The 17,130-nt window shown below is 47.3% G+C and overlaps 1 protein-coding gene across 1 annotated transcript in view; it reads left to right on the top strand.

Moving 5' to 3' along the window:
• Positions 1–17,130, top strand: part of F2 (coagulation factor II, thrombin) — a 98,777-nt gene that overhangs the window by 53,580 nt on the left and 28,067 nt on the right. The window contains exons 4-7 of the mRNA XM_068261660.1: positions 5,445–5,498; positions 6,839–6,944; positions 11,532–11,668; positions 14,385–14,693. Of these exons, the coding sequence (XP_068117761.1) occupies positions 5,445–5,498; positions 6,839–6,944; positions 11,532–11,668; positions 14,385–14,693 (606 nt within the window). The remainder of the gene's footprint in view (positions 1–5,444; positions 5,499–6,838; positions 6,945–11,531; positions 11,669–14,384; positions 14,694–17,130) is intronic.

The following is a 17,130-nucleotide window of genomic DNA, read 5'->3' as shown; positions in this document are numbered from 1 at the left end:
AGGGCGGATGCAGGAGATGTTTTTTAGGTGGGGGCAACAAGAGGAGGATAGATTGTCAATGTGTGGTTTGAATGAGAGACTTGAGTCCAAAATGACACCTAGATAGCGAGCCTGGGGGATAGGTGTTATGGAGGTGCCATCAACAGAAATAAAGGTATGTCTTCGCATAGGGGTGTGCTCACTTTTGTTGCCAGCTGTTTAGATGTTAATGGCTGTGTGTTGAATTATTTTGCTGGGACAGCAGATTTATACTGTTATACAAGCAGCAAGCAAGAAAATACTCAGAATAGTCTAAATAGGACTTTTTCATCTGCTTGTTTGGTACTTTTTACTTGCAGAGTGCTAAAAAATGATTTTAATCAGAAGATGAAAAATGATCTCCTAGGAGAAAACTCAGAGAGAAACAAGTAAATTAAATAATGGCCAAGGTGGCTGAATCGCTAAGCTTTTCTGTTGAAGTGTCTCATCATCTTACTTATTAACTTATTCATCTCTCGACCAGCTAACGCCCATAGGCGTCGGCAGGTCTTAAGTGGTTTACCATGGAAACGGCCGCTCGGTCGAGCAGTCTTTCCATGTCGGTTCAGGGAGGGTGACTCCGTGAACAGCCGGAGAGCCGCCGATCGCGGCTCGCCGGCAAAATGTAAACACGCGGGGAAGAAATCCCCGCTGTTTACATCATACGGCGCTACTGCGCAGCAGCGCCGTAAGGCAGATCGGCGATCCCCGGCCTCTGATTGGCCGGGGATCGCCGGCATATGATAGGCTGAAGCCTATCCTTCAATGCGCAGGACGGAATTCCGTCCTGCGCATTACGTAGGAAGAGGGAGGTAAGGAGCGTGAGGGCGGAAATAGCTGCGGAGGGGGGCTTTGAGGAGCCCCCCCCCCCCGCAAAACGCAGATGGCCGGCGGCGATCAGACCCCCCCGGCAGGACATCCCCCTAGTCGGGAAAAAAGGGGGGAAGTCTGGTCGCCCTGCCTGATATCTGATCTGTGCTGTGGGCTGGAGAGCCCACGCAGCACAGATGGGACCAGCATAGGCTGGTCCTTAAGTAGTTGACATCCGAGGTGACATGTGACATGATGAGATAGATATGTGTATGTACAGTGCCTAGCACACAAATAACTAGGCTGCGTTCCTTTTTTTTTCTTTTTGCGCGTAAAAGAGTTAAAAATCAGGTATGCAAGTGATACTTTCTGCCCGGGTTGGACTGGGTCAGACTACAGTGTAACCCTTACTGATAAGGAATTGCAGCCATAAAACACTTTCCTGGCAGTAAATGCCTTCTGAGAGCAGGAAAGAGATAAAAAGGGACAATCGTTCATAGATGCCCCTATGCGGTACTTACCTGGGGAGGCGGAAGCTCTGGATCCTAATGAGACTTCCCTGTCCTCCTCAGCCCGCCCGATCCATCTCTCCCGCAGTGACACTGACATCAGTATATTTACACACGGACATTAGCAGCTTTCCGCTTGGGCTCTGGTGGAAATAGCTCCTGCGCAGTAGAACGGTTTCCATGGGGCACAGCTATTTTCGCTGGAGCCCATTTGGAAAGCCACTACTGCACACCGCTGACAAGCCTTTGTCGGCAGAAACTTTGGGGGTCCCAGACAGTGCTGGACCCCCTATGGATCCTGAAGAGGCTTCCCCTTCCTCGTCACCAGAAGCTTCCCCCTCCCGAGGTAACTACACCTCAGGGGCACCTTTTCCCCTTAAAGTGAGCCTCCAGACTAAAAATCTACTCAGCAGCACTGAAAAGACTTGTGTGCTAATTCATAAATAATTTCACAGGTGCAGTAGAAATGCAGGGATCTTCGGAACTGAGCTGTCGGAGTTGTTACATTAATGAGCTGGCTGAGTTGTTACATTTCTGTGCAGAGACAGCATTACAATAAAAGAGGCATCCCAGCATCAGTTTAGATGTGCATGTTTAGTTTTACTGCCTCTCCTTGCCCTGAATCTGTCTATTAGTCTCTCTAAACATTCTATTTAATTGCCACCGCTTAGAAGAACTTCAAGAAACTTTACACATGCAGGCTGTCTGATGTGAAATAACATCTGAAACAGGTGCCCAAGAGGTTAAAAACACAGCCTGGGGTATTCAGGGAAGCCTTGTTTGTTCAGATCGCTCTGCTGCTGGCTTTTTAGGCCCAGTGCACACCAAAACGGCTAGCAGATCCACAAAACGCTAGCGGTTTTGGGTGCGGATGACAGAGATTAGTCCCAGTGCACACCGGGTGGATTTGCATGCGATCCGCCGGCCGCATCCACCTGAGCATCCGCGTGGCTAATGTATTTCTATGGGCTGGTGCACACCGGCGGTTTGAGGTTTTTAGCAAACCGCAAATGTGCAACAAGAGGCACATTTGCAGTTTGCTAAAAACCTCAAACTGCCGGTGTGCACTAGCCCATTGAAATACATTACCCGAGCGGCTTTACAGGCGGATGCGGCCGGCGGAACGCATCAAGATTCGCTCGGTGTGCACTGGGTCATACACAGTCCTGCTCTCACATTGTTATTAGAGATGTGAGCGAACAGTTCGCCCGCAAATCTCTATGTGGCCGTACTACTTCCGGGTCGCTATGACCCGTAGTAGTACGCCTGCGCTGGGCCGGCGGTGCGCGTCTTCGCTTACTCATGACGTCACGCACATGTGCAGAAAGTTCCCGGCAACAGGCGCGTGATCAAAGATGCACACCGCTGGCCCAGCGCAGCGGTACTACTACGGGTCATAGCGACCCGGAAGTAGGACAGGGTGAGGGGTTCGGCGGCGAACGGTTCAGGAACCGTCCGCCAACATCTCTAATTGTTATCAGTGTTAAGTGTTATCACCTCCTCACAGCAGGTGGTATTCTCCATGTCAATACCGCTATCCTAATCTTTTATGAATTGACATTTCCTGACGTGCTGGAGGAGTTCGTCGCTGAAGTCGGTAATTTGAGCTTTTCATGCGGGAACAGCTTTTATGAATTGACACTTTCCTAAGTGCTCGGTAAAGTCAGCTGTTTTTAGCATTACCGCATGCAGTAATGCTTTATGAATCGAGGCCTTCGTGTTTCTTTAACAGTTTCACAGCATCAGAACTTTTGTTACCCAACACATTGGTAGTATTAACAAATACAAAAAATGTACATAAGCGCTCACAAGGAGTGGAAATAAATATTGAATGAATAAAAGTTCATGAGAATTTTGTGGACACCAGTCTATAAACGGTGGAGCGCTGCCTGGCTATTAGTGAGAAAATAGCTTTTTTAGATACAACGCAACAATAGGATAAGCGCTCAGAACAAAAGTCTCTATTATAAAATACACATAAGTTCAATATTGGCTGGCATCAATACAGGGACATGCTCCCCTCCCCCAATTTGGAGAGACTCACCGGACTTTGCGGCCTGAGTGGGCCCGACAGCGCCTCAGGGGTATTGGCCACCCCTCAGCCTCTCTGGCAACCTCCGGGATGCTGCACTCCTTACTTCCAGCTTGCTTGGCCAATTGGTGTAAGTGCCACCTCCATAAAAAAACAGAAGCCGCACATAGCGTAAAAGTGCTAAAGGGAATGATCCCACTTTTATTTAAAAAGTTAAAAACAACAGGCACAGCCTGAACGGGTAGCTCTGGCGGCTACGCAGGAGTGGGGGGCAGCAACCGCTAATCCCAATAGCTTGATAAGCCCGGCGTATCCCCACCACATAACCTGCGGACCCCGCTGTGTAAAACAAACTCGGCGCGTTAGACCAGTCACTGCGTCCAGTGACGTCAGACGTTGCGCCGCTCCGTAGCTCAATACTACATTGGTAGTATTGTCTCGCACTCACTAATGGATCAGACCCATAGTTTTTAAGGGGAGTGCGACAGCTGAAAAAAAGGGATGACACTCTCTATGCAGTATTCAACAAGGAAGAAAGCTGCCACATCCAAAATCAATCATTATTGGTTCCATGCAAAATTATGGCCAACGTTTCGGAGCCGCGTCGGACCCCTTTATCAGTATTACCCCTTATTGATAAAGGGGTCCCACGTGGCTCTGAAACGTTGGGCATAATTTTACATGCAACCTATAAAGATTGATTTTGGATGTGCCAGCTTTCTTCCTTTTCTTACCCAAGCCTCATTTTTAGCTGCACAGAAGCTAAGCTCCGACCTATGAAAGAAATCTGCCCGGGCATTTGTTCCCTGATGCTGTGCCAAGCATGATGGGATTTCTGATGTTGTTGTTGTTCTATTTCTGCTGTTTTGGCGCAATTTTTTTTTTTTTTTTTAATTTTGAATTTGAGATGCCGCTGGAAAGGGTGATCAGGACACAGGACAGTTGGAACTGTGTCTCATGCTCCCTGTCACCTCCTTTCAACCAAAAAGATGGCTGCCCTCATGAAATCACAAACATTTGCCTGTTCTTTTAAAACAGGGTGGGTAAGAGATTATACTACCTATCTATTTTAATTAACATAACTAATGTCATTTAATGACAGTATGTTTGTGTAGGCTGAACTGAAGTCCCCCTTTAAGATACACTTTAAAGAGACTCTGAAGTCTAAAAAAAAATAAAAATCGCTGTTTTTACCTTGGAGTCGTCTTCACCAATAATGTCATAGCTGAACCGCCGCATTCCCGCAGCACAACGAGGTCTTAATCCCCCTGAAATCCCCAGAGGAAGATTTGGGGATCGCTTCCATGTAGAGACAGAGCTTTTGGCAGTAGCTCTGCCTCTACTCGCGTCAATCTGCGCGGATCTCCGCCTCTGCCCGCCCCTCTCAGTCTTCTTTCACTGAGAGGGGCGGGGAGAGGCGGCGATCAGCGCAGATTGACACAAATGGAGGCAGGGCTACAGCCCAAAGCTCTTCCTCCCCCGGGCAGCAAGATCTACGACTTTGAAAGTCATGGATTTTTGCCGCAGGATTTTTGGGCGATTTTTTTTTTACACTTCAGTCTCTCTTTAAAGGGGAACTGAAGAGAGAGGTATATGGAGGCTGTCATGTTTATTTCCTTTTAATCAATACCAGTTGCCTGGCAGCCCTGCTGGTCTATTTCTCTGCAGTAGTATCTGATTAAAACCAGAAACAAGCATTCAGCTAGTCTTGTCAGATCTGACTTATAAGTCTGAACCACTGAAACACCTGATCTGCTATATGCTTGTTCAGGGGCTATGGCTAATAGTATTAGAGGCAGAGGATCAGCAGGGTTGCCAGGCAACTGGTATTGTCTAAAAGGAAATAAACATGACAGCCTCCATATACCTCTCTCTTCAGTTCCCCTTTAAGTTGAAAAATAAGTGAGCTTTGTGAATCTGCCCCATGGAGAGACAATTCTCTAATCAGCCTCATGCAGAGTTTTGGTGTTCTAGGTCACTATGAGCTGTCCGGGCCGGTTACTCCTTACAGATAAGTTCTGATGTTTCTAGTGTATTCAGTGCAGGTGTGACTTGTGGCTTTTATCCATTTGCAGTATGTCATCCGGAGAAGAAGCCGCCGAGAGAAGCTCTGGTCGCCTGTCTGGGAGGTGAGGCTCTGAAACACTGCTATGGGGCCCATGGCTCTGGGTGACCCGCTCTTCCTCTCACTGATTCTGCTGTAGTGACTGCTATGGGGCCCATGGCTCTGGGTGACCCGCTCTGCCTCTCGCTGATTCTGCTGAAGTGACTGCTATGGGGCCCATGGCTCTGGGTGACCCGCTCTGCCTCTCACTGATTCTGCTGTAGTGACTGCTAGGGGGCCCATGGCTCTGGGTGACCCGCTCTGCCTCTTACTGATTCTGCTGTAGTGACTGCTAGGGGGCCCAAAGCTCTGGGTGACCCGCTCTGCCTAGCACCGATTCTGCTGTAGTGACTGCTAGGGGGCCCATGGCTCTGTGTGACCGGCTCTGCCTCTTACTGATTCTGCTGAAGTGACTGCTATGGGGCCCATGGCTCTGGGTGACCCGCTCTGCCTCTCACTGATTCTGCTGTAGTGACTGCTATGGGGCCCATGGCTCTGGGTGACCCGCTCTGCCTCTCACTGATTCTGCTGTAGTGACTGCTAGGGGGCCCATGGCTCTGGGTGACCCGCTCTGCCTCTCACTGATTCTGCTGTAGTGACTGCTAGGGGGCCCAAAGCTCTGGGTGACCCGCTCTGCCTAGCACCGATTCTGCTGTAGTGACTGCTAGGGGGCCCATGGCTCTGTGTGACCGGCTCTGCCTCTTACTGATTCTGCTGAAGTGACTGCTATGGGGCCCATGGCTCTGGGTGACCCGCTCTGCCTCTCACTGATTCTGCTGTAGTGACTGCTAGGGGGCCCAAAGCTCTGGGTGATCCGCTCTGTAACTTTTTTTAGTACTCATCACACCTAAATCATCTATATCTTGTTTTTTTTCGCCACAAATTAAACTTTTTGTGGGCGATACTTGTTTTCAGTAATTACTTTATTTTTCAGTTTTTTCTGTCCTGTCAATTGTTAACTCTTATGTCCTAAAATAACAGTAATATACCGCCATGACATACAGATTAAAAAAAAGTCCCTAAGAGGACACTATTTGTTTGTTTTTTATACCTCCCCCCCCCCTACATTTATTGCATAGTAACTGGGGTGGGAGTTAATGGTGGGGAGCATTGGAAGGAAATAATCATATTTATTTTAATGAAAAAAATCTCTGGTATGTAATTCAACTTTTCGCCACTAGAAACACTCCCTGGTTTACTAGTGGTTAAAAAAAAACAAGGCTAAAACAATTTTTTGAAAAATTCCAGCTCAGGATTGATGCAGTGTTCTCCAGGTTCTGTTGATCGTCCCCAGAGTACACAGGGGGACAGTATTACACGGGTGACTGGGGCTGCACTAACCGTGTATTGTCCTGTGACATTCAGGTGACTGCGCAGAGGGCATCGGACAAAATTACAGAGGAAGCATCAGTGTCACCAGATCTGGCATAGAGTGTCAGTACTGGGCCAGCAACTTTCCCCACAAGACAAAGTAAGTGCACTTATATCAGGTATTGTATAACAAATTATAATCTTACAGCAATCCATTTTTAAAGGACACCTGAAGTGACAGGAATAAGGAGGCTGCCATATTTATTTCCTGTTAGACAATGGTGGTTGCGTGGCTGTCCTGCTGACCTATTTGGCTGCAGTAATGTCCGAATAATCCCAGAAACAAGCATGCAGCAAATCTTGTCAGATCTGACAATAATGTCAGAAACACCTGATCTGCTGCATGCTTGTTCAGGGGCTATGGCTTAAAGTGTTAGAGGCTGAGGATCGGCAGGACTGCCAGGCAACTGGTATTGCTTAAAAGGAAATAAACATGGCAGCTTCCATATACCTCTCTCTTCAGTTGTCCTTTAAACACAATTTTTCCTTCATAGTAGAATCCATTTGCAGTAACATTTTCACTATAGCTAGATACAGAATAACACAGTGGCCAAAAACAGGCCTACTATAACAGAACTTCTATTAGATCAGGATTTACTATATCAGGCGTTACTCACATATACTTACAAATGGGCTTGGTCGGAACTCAGCCAATATATGCCCCGGGACCCCGGTCTGGCATAGTAGCGTTAAGCATACCTCCCAACTTTTTAAGATGAGAAAGAGGGACACTTAAACCACACCCCATGCCACACCCCTGACCACTCCCCCTTCACACCCCTAGTCACGCAAACCATAAAGATTTCATAAGAAAAATATGTTATTTTATAATTCAAACCCCACTGGCCCTTCCTATCCTGGTTCATTTCCTTCATATCAACATTTTAAAATTAGTAATATATCAATTTAAAGGATGGGAATAAAGTTTAGAGTCAAACGCATTTTTTTTGTAGAGAAATAAATATATATTTCCATAGAAAGAGGGACAAAGTCCCAGTGGCGTACCTAGGGAATTTGACACCCGGTGCTGGGTAGTAAAAAACACCCCCCCCCCCCCCAAAAAAGGAAAGGAGTGTGGCATGGTAAGCGCGCCACGGCGGGTAATGACAGGTATAGTGCCCCCAGTATAAGTAATATAGTTGACCCAGGATGGGTAGCATAGTGGCCCCCGTAAAGTTGGCCTAGTATAGGTAGTAAAGTTGTTCCCCCAGTTTAGGTAGTTACTATAGTTGCCCCCAATATAGGTAGTATAGTTGCCCCAGTATGGGTAGTATAGTTGCCCCAGTGTGGGTAATATAGTTGCCCTCAGTATAGCTCGCGTTGTTGCCCCCAGTATAGCTAGCATAGTAACCCCTAGTATAGCTAGCGCAGTTGCCCCAGTATAGCTAGCGTAGTTGCCCCAGTATAGCTAGCGTAGTTGCCCCAGTGTAGATCGTATAGTTGCCCCCAGTATAGCTAGCGTAGTTGCCCCAGTATAGGTACCATAGTGGCCCCCGTAAAGTTGGCCTAGTATAGGCAGTAAAGTTGCCCCCAGTTTAGGTAGTATAGTTGCCCCAGTGTAGGTAGTATAGTTGCCCCAGTATAGCTAGCGTAGTTGCCCCAGTATAGCTAGCATAGTGGCCCCTGTAAAGTTGGCCTAGTATAGGCAGTAAAGTTGCCCCCAGTTTAGGTAGTATAGTTGCCCCAGTGTAGGTAGTATAGTTGCCCCAGTGTGGGTAGTATAGTTGCCCCAGTATAGCTAGCGTAGTTGCCCCAGTATAGCTAGCATAGTGGCCCCTGTAAAGTTGGCCTAGGATAGGTAGGAAAGTTGCCCCCAGTATAGGTAGTATAGTTGCCCCAGTGTACCTAGCATAGTGGCCCCTGTAAAGTTGGCCTAGAATAGGTAGTATAGTTGCCCCCAGTATAGCTAGCGTGGTTTCCCCCAGTATAGCTAGCGTAGTTGCCCCCCAGGATTGCTAGCATAGTTGCCCCCAGTATGTGGGAAGCTTGGAAGGAGGAGGGGCAGCGGAGAGGGGGGCCAGACCCCCCACCTCCCTCACCTGGGTCCCCTCCTTCCTGTGCTTCCCCCCCTCCAGATTAGCGCGGCAGACAGGAGTGGCAAGGAGCAGCGGGAGAGGAATTACTCACCTGCTTCCTGCGTTCCAGGCGATGGAGCGCAGCGTCATCGTCACATGACACTGGTCTCTGCCTTCTCCACCGCTCACTATGCTTCGGCGAATCAAGAAGCATAGTGAGTGGTGGAGAAGGCAGAGACCAGTGTCATGTGACGATGACGCTGCGCTCCATCGCCTGGAACGCAGGAATCAGGTGAGTAATTCCTCTCCCGCTGCTCCTTGCCACTCCTGTCTGCCGCGCTAATCTGGAGGGGGGAAGCACAGGAAGGAGGGGACCCAGGTGAGGGAGGTGGGGGGTCTGGCCCCCCTCCCCGCGGCTGTACCCGCTACCCCTCCTTCTTTTGCTGCTTCCCCCTCCTGCGACATGGCCTCTGTGGGAGGTCTTGGTGACACCCCCTGGGACGTCCGTCACCCGGGGCGCTCCGCCCTACTGCGCCCAATGGCAGGAACGCCACTGCAAAGTCCTGAAAGAGGGACAAATGAGGAGGAGAGAGGGACAGAGGGACAGGGCTCCCAAAGAGGGACTGTCCCTCCGAAAGAGGGACAGTTGGGAGCTATGGCGTTAAGTGGTTTTTATGTTGATGGTAAATTGGTTGCTAAACGTAGCAACAGTTATGTGGGGGAAGTACTGTCCCCACTTAGCCTTGGGACGTTTGCAGCTCCAAAAATCAAAACCTCACGATAAAATCATGGGGTAGCTAATACAAAGAACAAATGCTCTAGGCACCCAAAATATGTAAAAAAAAAAAAGTATAGGCCCCTTTTACACTTGCCCACTGTGTTGCCCCGTGTTATGCTTCCCCCCAACAAGGACCAGGCAAGTCTATGGAGACTTGCACACTTCACACGATCCAAATAGCCACATTCCTGCCACATAGAGGCACAGAGGCATTGTACTTGGCTACACAACTACTGAGTTACTCCTATCTGTATTATTGCCTGAGGAAGTGGGCTAGAGACCCGCGAAACGCGTTGCATTTGTTCTGGAGTACGAATTAAATCTTGTAAACCATACATAGTGGTTGTGTTTGGTTTTGGGGAGGTAAGTCCACCCTTGCCCCCCAACTTTTATCTGTTTTTATCTATGAACAATTTTTACTATGCTGGCGCCTCTGTTTCCATTGCAATCACTGGATTACTGTCAGTCTGCCCATGCATGCCGATACTGCGACCACTCGTTTACACCTACAGCGTCGCCATGCGGTAACACACTGCAGAGTGTGCATCGCCTGAGCATCATCTTGAACAGGTAGTGTGGCCAGTCTCATGGAGACTAATGGCCACTGCAATGGGGGAGCGGCAAACAAGCGGAGAGCGACGCACCGTGCTAGTGTGAAAGGTAGCACAATAAGACACTAATGGCCTCAATTCACTAAGCTTATCTCCTGTCTTTAATAACGTTTCTATAGTTATCACCATGGTAACGAGGCATGTAGTATTCAGGAAACATTTTACCTCAGGCAAACCTAAAGTTAACTCTTCTGTCTTTAAGTTAACTCTTCAATCCTTAAAATAACTCCAGAGTAAAGGTGCGTACACACGCACTACAGCAGCCAACGACGGGTCCGTCGGCACCTCCCGCTGGGCGGGTTTTCAGCAGACTGTAGTGCGTGTGTATGCACTGTCGGCGGACTGATAAGGCTGTTCCTGAACGATCCGCCAGGCACTACAGTCTGCTGAAAACCCACCCAGCGGGAGGTACCGACGGACCCGTCGTTGGCTGCTGTAGTGCGTGTGTACGCACCTTTAAAGAGGAACTGTCGTGATAATCTTAAAATGTAAAACACATACAAATAAGAAGTACATTTCTCCCAGACTAAAATGAGCAATCAGTGTGTGACGGCTGGGGTGGGAGGGATGGAGGGGCGCACTTTGGTGACTCAGCCTTGGGTGCTGGAGGACCTTGTCCCTGCTCTTCTAGGCAATGTGTGCATAAACGGAAATATGGCAGCCTCCATATCCTTCTCACTTCAGATGTCGTTTAAATCTGACTGGATTAGCTGCATGCTTGTTTCAGGCACTACTGCAGTCAAATAGATCAGCAGGACAGCCAGGCAACTGGTATTGTTTAACAAGAAATAAATATGTCAGCCTCCATATCCCTCTCACTTCAGGTGACGTTAAACTTTTTTTTTTTTTTTTTTTAAAGCGGACCTGAACTCAGAACTTCCTCTCTGCTCTAAAAGATAAGCAACATCATAATAACTTTAAAGAAAATATTTCTTGGTTACAGTTGATACAAATCCTGCAATAAATCTGCAGTGTGTCTACTTCCTGCCTTCATGGAAGCAGACATAGGGTTAACATCCTGTGTTTACAAATTAGCTGCTCTGCTGAGGTAGCCAGCTGGTGCAGCTGATAGATCAAATTACAACTGGTGATTAGACACAGATGAGGGGGAATTTGACAGGCTAAACTCTCTAAACACATACAGGGTGCGTTTCTCTATGCTTTCCTTCTGTCCTGTGCAAGAATTCAGGTCCATGTTAATAGACAGCTAGGCATGCTGGGACTTTTAGTTCTGATGGTGGAACATGGATTGCTTGTCATTTTCTTCCTTCCTAATGTTTCAGGATTAATCCAATCACACACCCAGACAATAATCTGACGGAAAACTACTGCAGGAACCCGGACAACAACAAACTGGGGCCGTGGTGTTACACCAAAGATGCGCAGGTCCCCCGAGAGGAGTGTGCGGTGCCGGTGTGCGGTAAGTGAGGCCCATACATGGCCTGTGTTACCCCCCTAACCTCCTCCCCCAGAGATCTCAGTGGGCTATCGTAAAGTTTATTTATCACCTTTAAAAATATTGACAAAGTTTGTTTTGATTCGTAGTGTTAAAGGACAACTGAAGTGAGAGGGCTATGGAGGCTGCCATACTTATTTCCTTTTAAATAAAACCTGTTCCCCTGGGGGGTACTCACCTCGGGTGACCGTGAGGGAAACCTCCGAATCCTATTGAGGTTTCCCCTATCCTCCTGTGGCCCATGGCGGTCTCACTGTGCCCCTCCGAACAGCGGGGATGTAAATATTTACCTTCCCGGCTCCAGCGCAGGCGCAGTATATGCTCTCCGCTCGGAGATAGGCGGAAATAGCAGATCGCTGTCGGGCCGCTCTACTGCGGAGGCGCAAGTCTCCTGAGCCTGCGTAATAGAGCGGACCCGACAGAGATCGGCTATAGCCTATTTCCATCTATTTCTGTGCTGAGAGCCGCAACAGAGCCGGGGAAGGTAAATAAATCAGAGCTTGTCAGGCTTGTCGGGGGAGGATTGCCGGACACTTCGGGGGAGCCAGCGCTGCATTGCCTGCAGCTACAGGGATGGGGGAAGCCTGATTGGAACCCTGAGGCTTCCCCCTCCCGAGGTGAGTACCCCCCAGGGGACGTGTTTTTTTTGTACAGAGTCTCTACAAGTCTCTACTAGCAATACTAGTTATTATTTATTCATAAAGCGCCAACATATTCTGTGGCGCTGTACAAAGTAGGAAAACAAATAAGGGGTACATCATGATACAGACAATGATCTACATCAAATATGGACACTGGTACAAGATACAGAACTGCTGATTACAATGACTGATATACATTTTATTCATCATGTTACATCTGAGTGCAAGCTATGAAATGAATACAATTCCAAGGCACAAAAGTTGCCCATCCTGCTGATCCTCTGCCTCCAATATTTTTAGCCACAGCCCCTGAACAAGCATGCAGCAGATCAGGTGTGTCTGACATTATTGTCAGATCTGACTAGATTAGCTGCATGCTTGTTTCTGGTGTGATTCAACCACTACTGCAGCCAAATAGATCAGCAAGGCTGCCAGGCAACCGGTATTGTTTAAAAGGAAATAAATATAGCAGCATCCATATTCTTCTCACTTTAGTTGTCCTTTAACTCTTTCCTACATTTTCCCCCATCCAGATTTACACATTTTTTCCAATTGTTTCTTCACTCACGGTTAGTGTACAAGTCTGCAGATTTTTTCCTTAAACTCCTCTTCCACTTTAAAGGGATACTGTAGGGGGTCAGGGGAAAATGAGTTGAACTTACCCGGGGCTTCTAATGGTCCCCCGCAGACATCCTGTGTTGGCGCAGCCACTCACCGATGCTCCGGCCCCGCCTCCAGTTCACTTCTGGAATTTCTGACTTTAAAGTCAGAAAACCACTGCGCCTGCACGGCTGTGTCCTTGCTCCCGCTGATGTCACCAGGAGTGTACTGCGCAGACACAGACCATACTGGGCTTCTGCTATACACTCCTGGTGACATCGGCGGGAGCGAGGACACGGCAACGCAGGCGCAGTGGTTTTCTGACTTTAAAGTCAGAAATTCCAGAAGTGAACTGGAGGCGGGGCAGGAGCATCGGGGAGTGGCTGCGCGGGCACAGGGTGTCAGCGGGGGACCATTAGAAGCCCCGGGTAAGTTCAGCTCATTTTCCCCTGACCCCCCTACAGTATCCCTTTAAGCAATAACATCATCTGTGTTGTCAAATAGGCAACCTTTCTTCATCCTGTTTCATTGGCGTCTGTCTTGAAAGGTCACACCGTGTGGAAGGGGTTAGCAAATGTGGAACCCAGCTTGCAGACACCTTAGACGGGTGCAGCTCATGATTCATTTCCCACACACTACCATAACTGAGGGAGGGAGGTTAGTGTTGGGAGTAGGTGGGGTTAGTGTTAGGTAGAAGGGAGTGTTAGTGTTAAGAGTAGGTAGGGGGGAGGGTAGCGTTAGGTTTAGATGGGGGAGATTAGTGTTAGGCGTAGGTAGGGGGAGGTTAATGTTAGTTTTAGGTGAGGGTAGGTTAGTGTTAGGTATAGGGAGGGGGGTGGTAGTGTTAAGTAGGTAAAGGGGTGGTTAGTGTTAGGAGTAGGTGGGGGGAAGTTAGTGTTAGGCTTAGTTAGAGGGAGGTTAGTGTTAGTAGTAGGTAGGTAGGAGGGTAGTGTTGAGAGTAGGTAAAGGGGTGGTTAGTGTTAGGAGTAGGTGGGGGGAAGTTAGTGTTAGGCTTAGTTAGAGGGAGGTTAGTGTTAGTAGTAGGTAGGTAGGAGGGTAGTGTTGAGAGTAGGTAAAGGGGTGGTTAGTGTTAGGAGTAGGTGGGGGGAAGTTAGTGTTAGGCTTAGTTAGAGGGAGGTTAGTGTTAGTAGTAGGTAGGTAGGAGGGTAGTGTTAAGAGTAGGTAGAGGGGAGGTTAGTGTTAGGTGTAGATAGAGGGAGGTTAGTGTTGGGCTTAGGTAGAGGGAGGTTAATGTTAGTAGTAGGTGGGGAGTTTAATATTAGGCTTAGGTAGGGAAGGGTTAGTGTGAAGTATAGTTCAGGGAAGGAGGTAGTAAAATATAGGTAACATTATTGATATTCTATCAGTATAAACCGGTGCCCAAATTAACGCACACCTTTTTTAAATGGACGCCTTAAACCAACTTTCTGTTTGTATAGGTTCGAAAAAGACCACAGTGGAGCCAATCGTCCGCCAGCACCGGCAGCACGTGAAGACGGAGGAGGAGGAGGACTGTGTGGAGGAGCACGGTTTGCATTATACCGGGGATCTAGCCGTTACGGTGTCAGGCCTGCCGTGTCTCCCCTGGGAGTCCCACCTGGTCGAGCTTCACAGCCGCAAGGATTTCCGTAAAGAAGTGGAACTGAAGGAGAATTTCTGCCGGAATCCAGATGGGGATGAGGAGGGAGTGTGGTGCTTCGTATCGCACCCCAACCAGACCTTCGAGTACTGCAAGCTAAACTATTGTGGTAAGCACAGGCGATGGTCAGACAGGGCGTGTGTGTGTATATCAGCCCTGCCCATCCCAAGCTCCTCCCCTTGCCCCACCCCCATCCAGAGCCGGGACAAGGTCCTTCAGCACCCAAGGCTGAGACTGCAAAGTGCGCCCCTCCATCCCTCTAACCCCAGCTGTCACACACTAATTGCTATTAGACTAAGAGGCGCCCCAGGGCCCCCAACATCCCCAACACCTTAATCTCTAGTTATCTGGCTTGCAGTCACTGCTATGTATGTCCTTTTCGTATTTCTTTGTGCTTCAAACACAATTGGGAATGACAGCTGAATGAATTGTGCGCCCCCTCCTACACTGCGCCCTGAGGCTGGAGCCTCTTCAGCCTCTGCCTCGTCCCGGCCCTGCCCCCATCAAAGGTCTCTCTGCACAAATGATGTCTTATAAATTATCTAACCTTGTCTATTTCTCACCTTATCTATAAATACCTTTTCAGTCAAAACAAATTACTCAAAGTAAGTTGTCAACAACTTAACAATAACAATTAGTTTTCTAGTACTTTTCCTATCTTCTTTTTAGAGTTTTTCAGTACCTAATCATTAAAATTGTTATTTTTTCCTGCTTTAATTATTGCAATCAAACATGTTTATTGAAAATGAAGATAAACAGTACATACCGGTTGATGCTTTTCTACAGTCATGACCGTGGGGAACAGTGAAGAGTAAATATCAACTGAGTAAACAATAGGTTAGGCAAAGTAGTATATAAAATACAATCCTAAAATTATACGAAATAATTCCTGCTTTAATTTTAAAGGACAACTGAATTGAGAAGTATATGGAAGCTGCCATATTTATTTCCCTTTAAGCAATACCAGTTGCCTGGCAGCCCTTCTGGTCTGTTTGGCTGCAGCAATGCCTGAATCACACCAGAAACAAGCATGCAGCTATTTTTGTCAGATCTGACAATGTCAGAAACACCTGATCTGCTGCATGCTTGTTCAGGGGCTATGGCTAAAGTATTAGAGGAAGAGGATCAGCAGGGCTGACAAGCAACTGTTATTGCTTAAAGGGAACCTAAACTGATAAGGATGTGGATTTTTCCTCTTATAATAATGCCAGTTGCCTGACTCTCCTGCTGATCCTGTGTCTCTAATACTGTCAGCCACAGCCCCTCAACAAGCATGCAGATCAGGTGCTCTGACTGAAGTCAGACTGGATTAGCTGCATGCTTGTTTCAGGTCTGTGATTCAGCCACTAATGCAGCTAAAGATCAGCAGGACTGCCAGGCAACTGGTATTGTTTATAAGGAAACATCCATATCCCTCTCAGTTAAGGTTCCCTTTAAGAGGGAACACATATGGCAGCCTCCATATTCCTCTCATTTCAGTTGTCCTTTAAGTAATTACTCAGTTTCATGAAAATTGCTCAAGTGGCAAAGTCTCGCCTTGCAAGAGTCTGGGCCAGAACACCATCTGCATAAAGTTTGTATGTTCTCCCTGAGTTTATGCCCCCCCACCACCAAAAGTCATAGTGTAATGTCCTACCATATTATTAGTATGTATTTATATAGCACTGACATCTTCTGCAGCACGTTACAGAGTACATAGTCATGTCACTGACTGTCCTCAGAGGTGCTCACACTCTAATCCTACCATAGTCATAGTCTAATGTCCTACCATATTATTATTATGTATTTATATAGCACTGACTTCTTCTGCAGCACTTTACAGAGTACATAGTCATGTCACTGACTGTCCTCAGAGGAGCTCACAATCTAATCCTACCATAGCCATAGTCTAATGTCCTACCATATTATTATTATGTATTTATATAGCACTGACATCTCCTGCAGCACATTACAGAGTGCATAGTCATGTCACTGACTGTCCCTCAGAGGGGCTCACACTCTAATCCTACCATAGTCATAGCCTAATGTCCTACCATATTATTATTATGTATTTATATAGCAGTGACTTCTTCTGCAGCACTGTACAGAGCATACAGTCATGTCACTGTCTGTCCTCAGAGGAGCTCACACTCTAATCCTACCATAGTCATAGTCTAATGTCCTCCATATTATTATTATTATTATTATTATTATTATGCATTTATATAGCACTGAAATCTTATGTAGCACATTACAGAGTACATAGTCATGTCACTGACTGTCCTCAGAGGAGCTCACAGTCTAATCCTACCATAGTCATAGTCTAATGTCCTACCATATTATTATTATTATTATTATGTATTTATATAGCACTGACATCTTCTGCAGCACATTACAGAGTACATAGTCATGTCACTGACTGTCCTCAGAGGAGCTCACAATCTAATCCTACCATAGTCATAGTCTAATGTCCTACCATATTGTTATTATGTATTTATATAGCACTGACATCTTCTGCAGCACTTTACAGAGTACATAGTCATGTCACTGACTGTCCTCAGAGGAGC

Source organism: Hyperolius riggenbachi, chromosome 11 (genome assembly GCF_040937935.1).
Source record: "Hyperolius riggenbachi isolate aHypRig1 chromosome 11, aHypRig1.pri, whole genome shotgun sequence".
In the NCBI taxonomy this organism is placed as follows: Eukaryota; Metazoa; Chordata; class Amphibia; order Anura; family Hyperoliidae; genus Hyperolius; species Hyperolius riggenbachi.
Note: the sequence above shows the minus strand (reverse complement) of the source record. Positions and strands in the feature narration are given on the sequence as shown.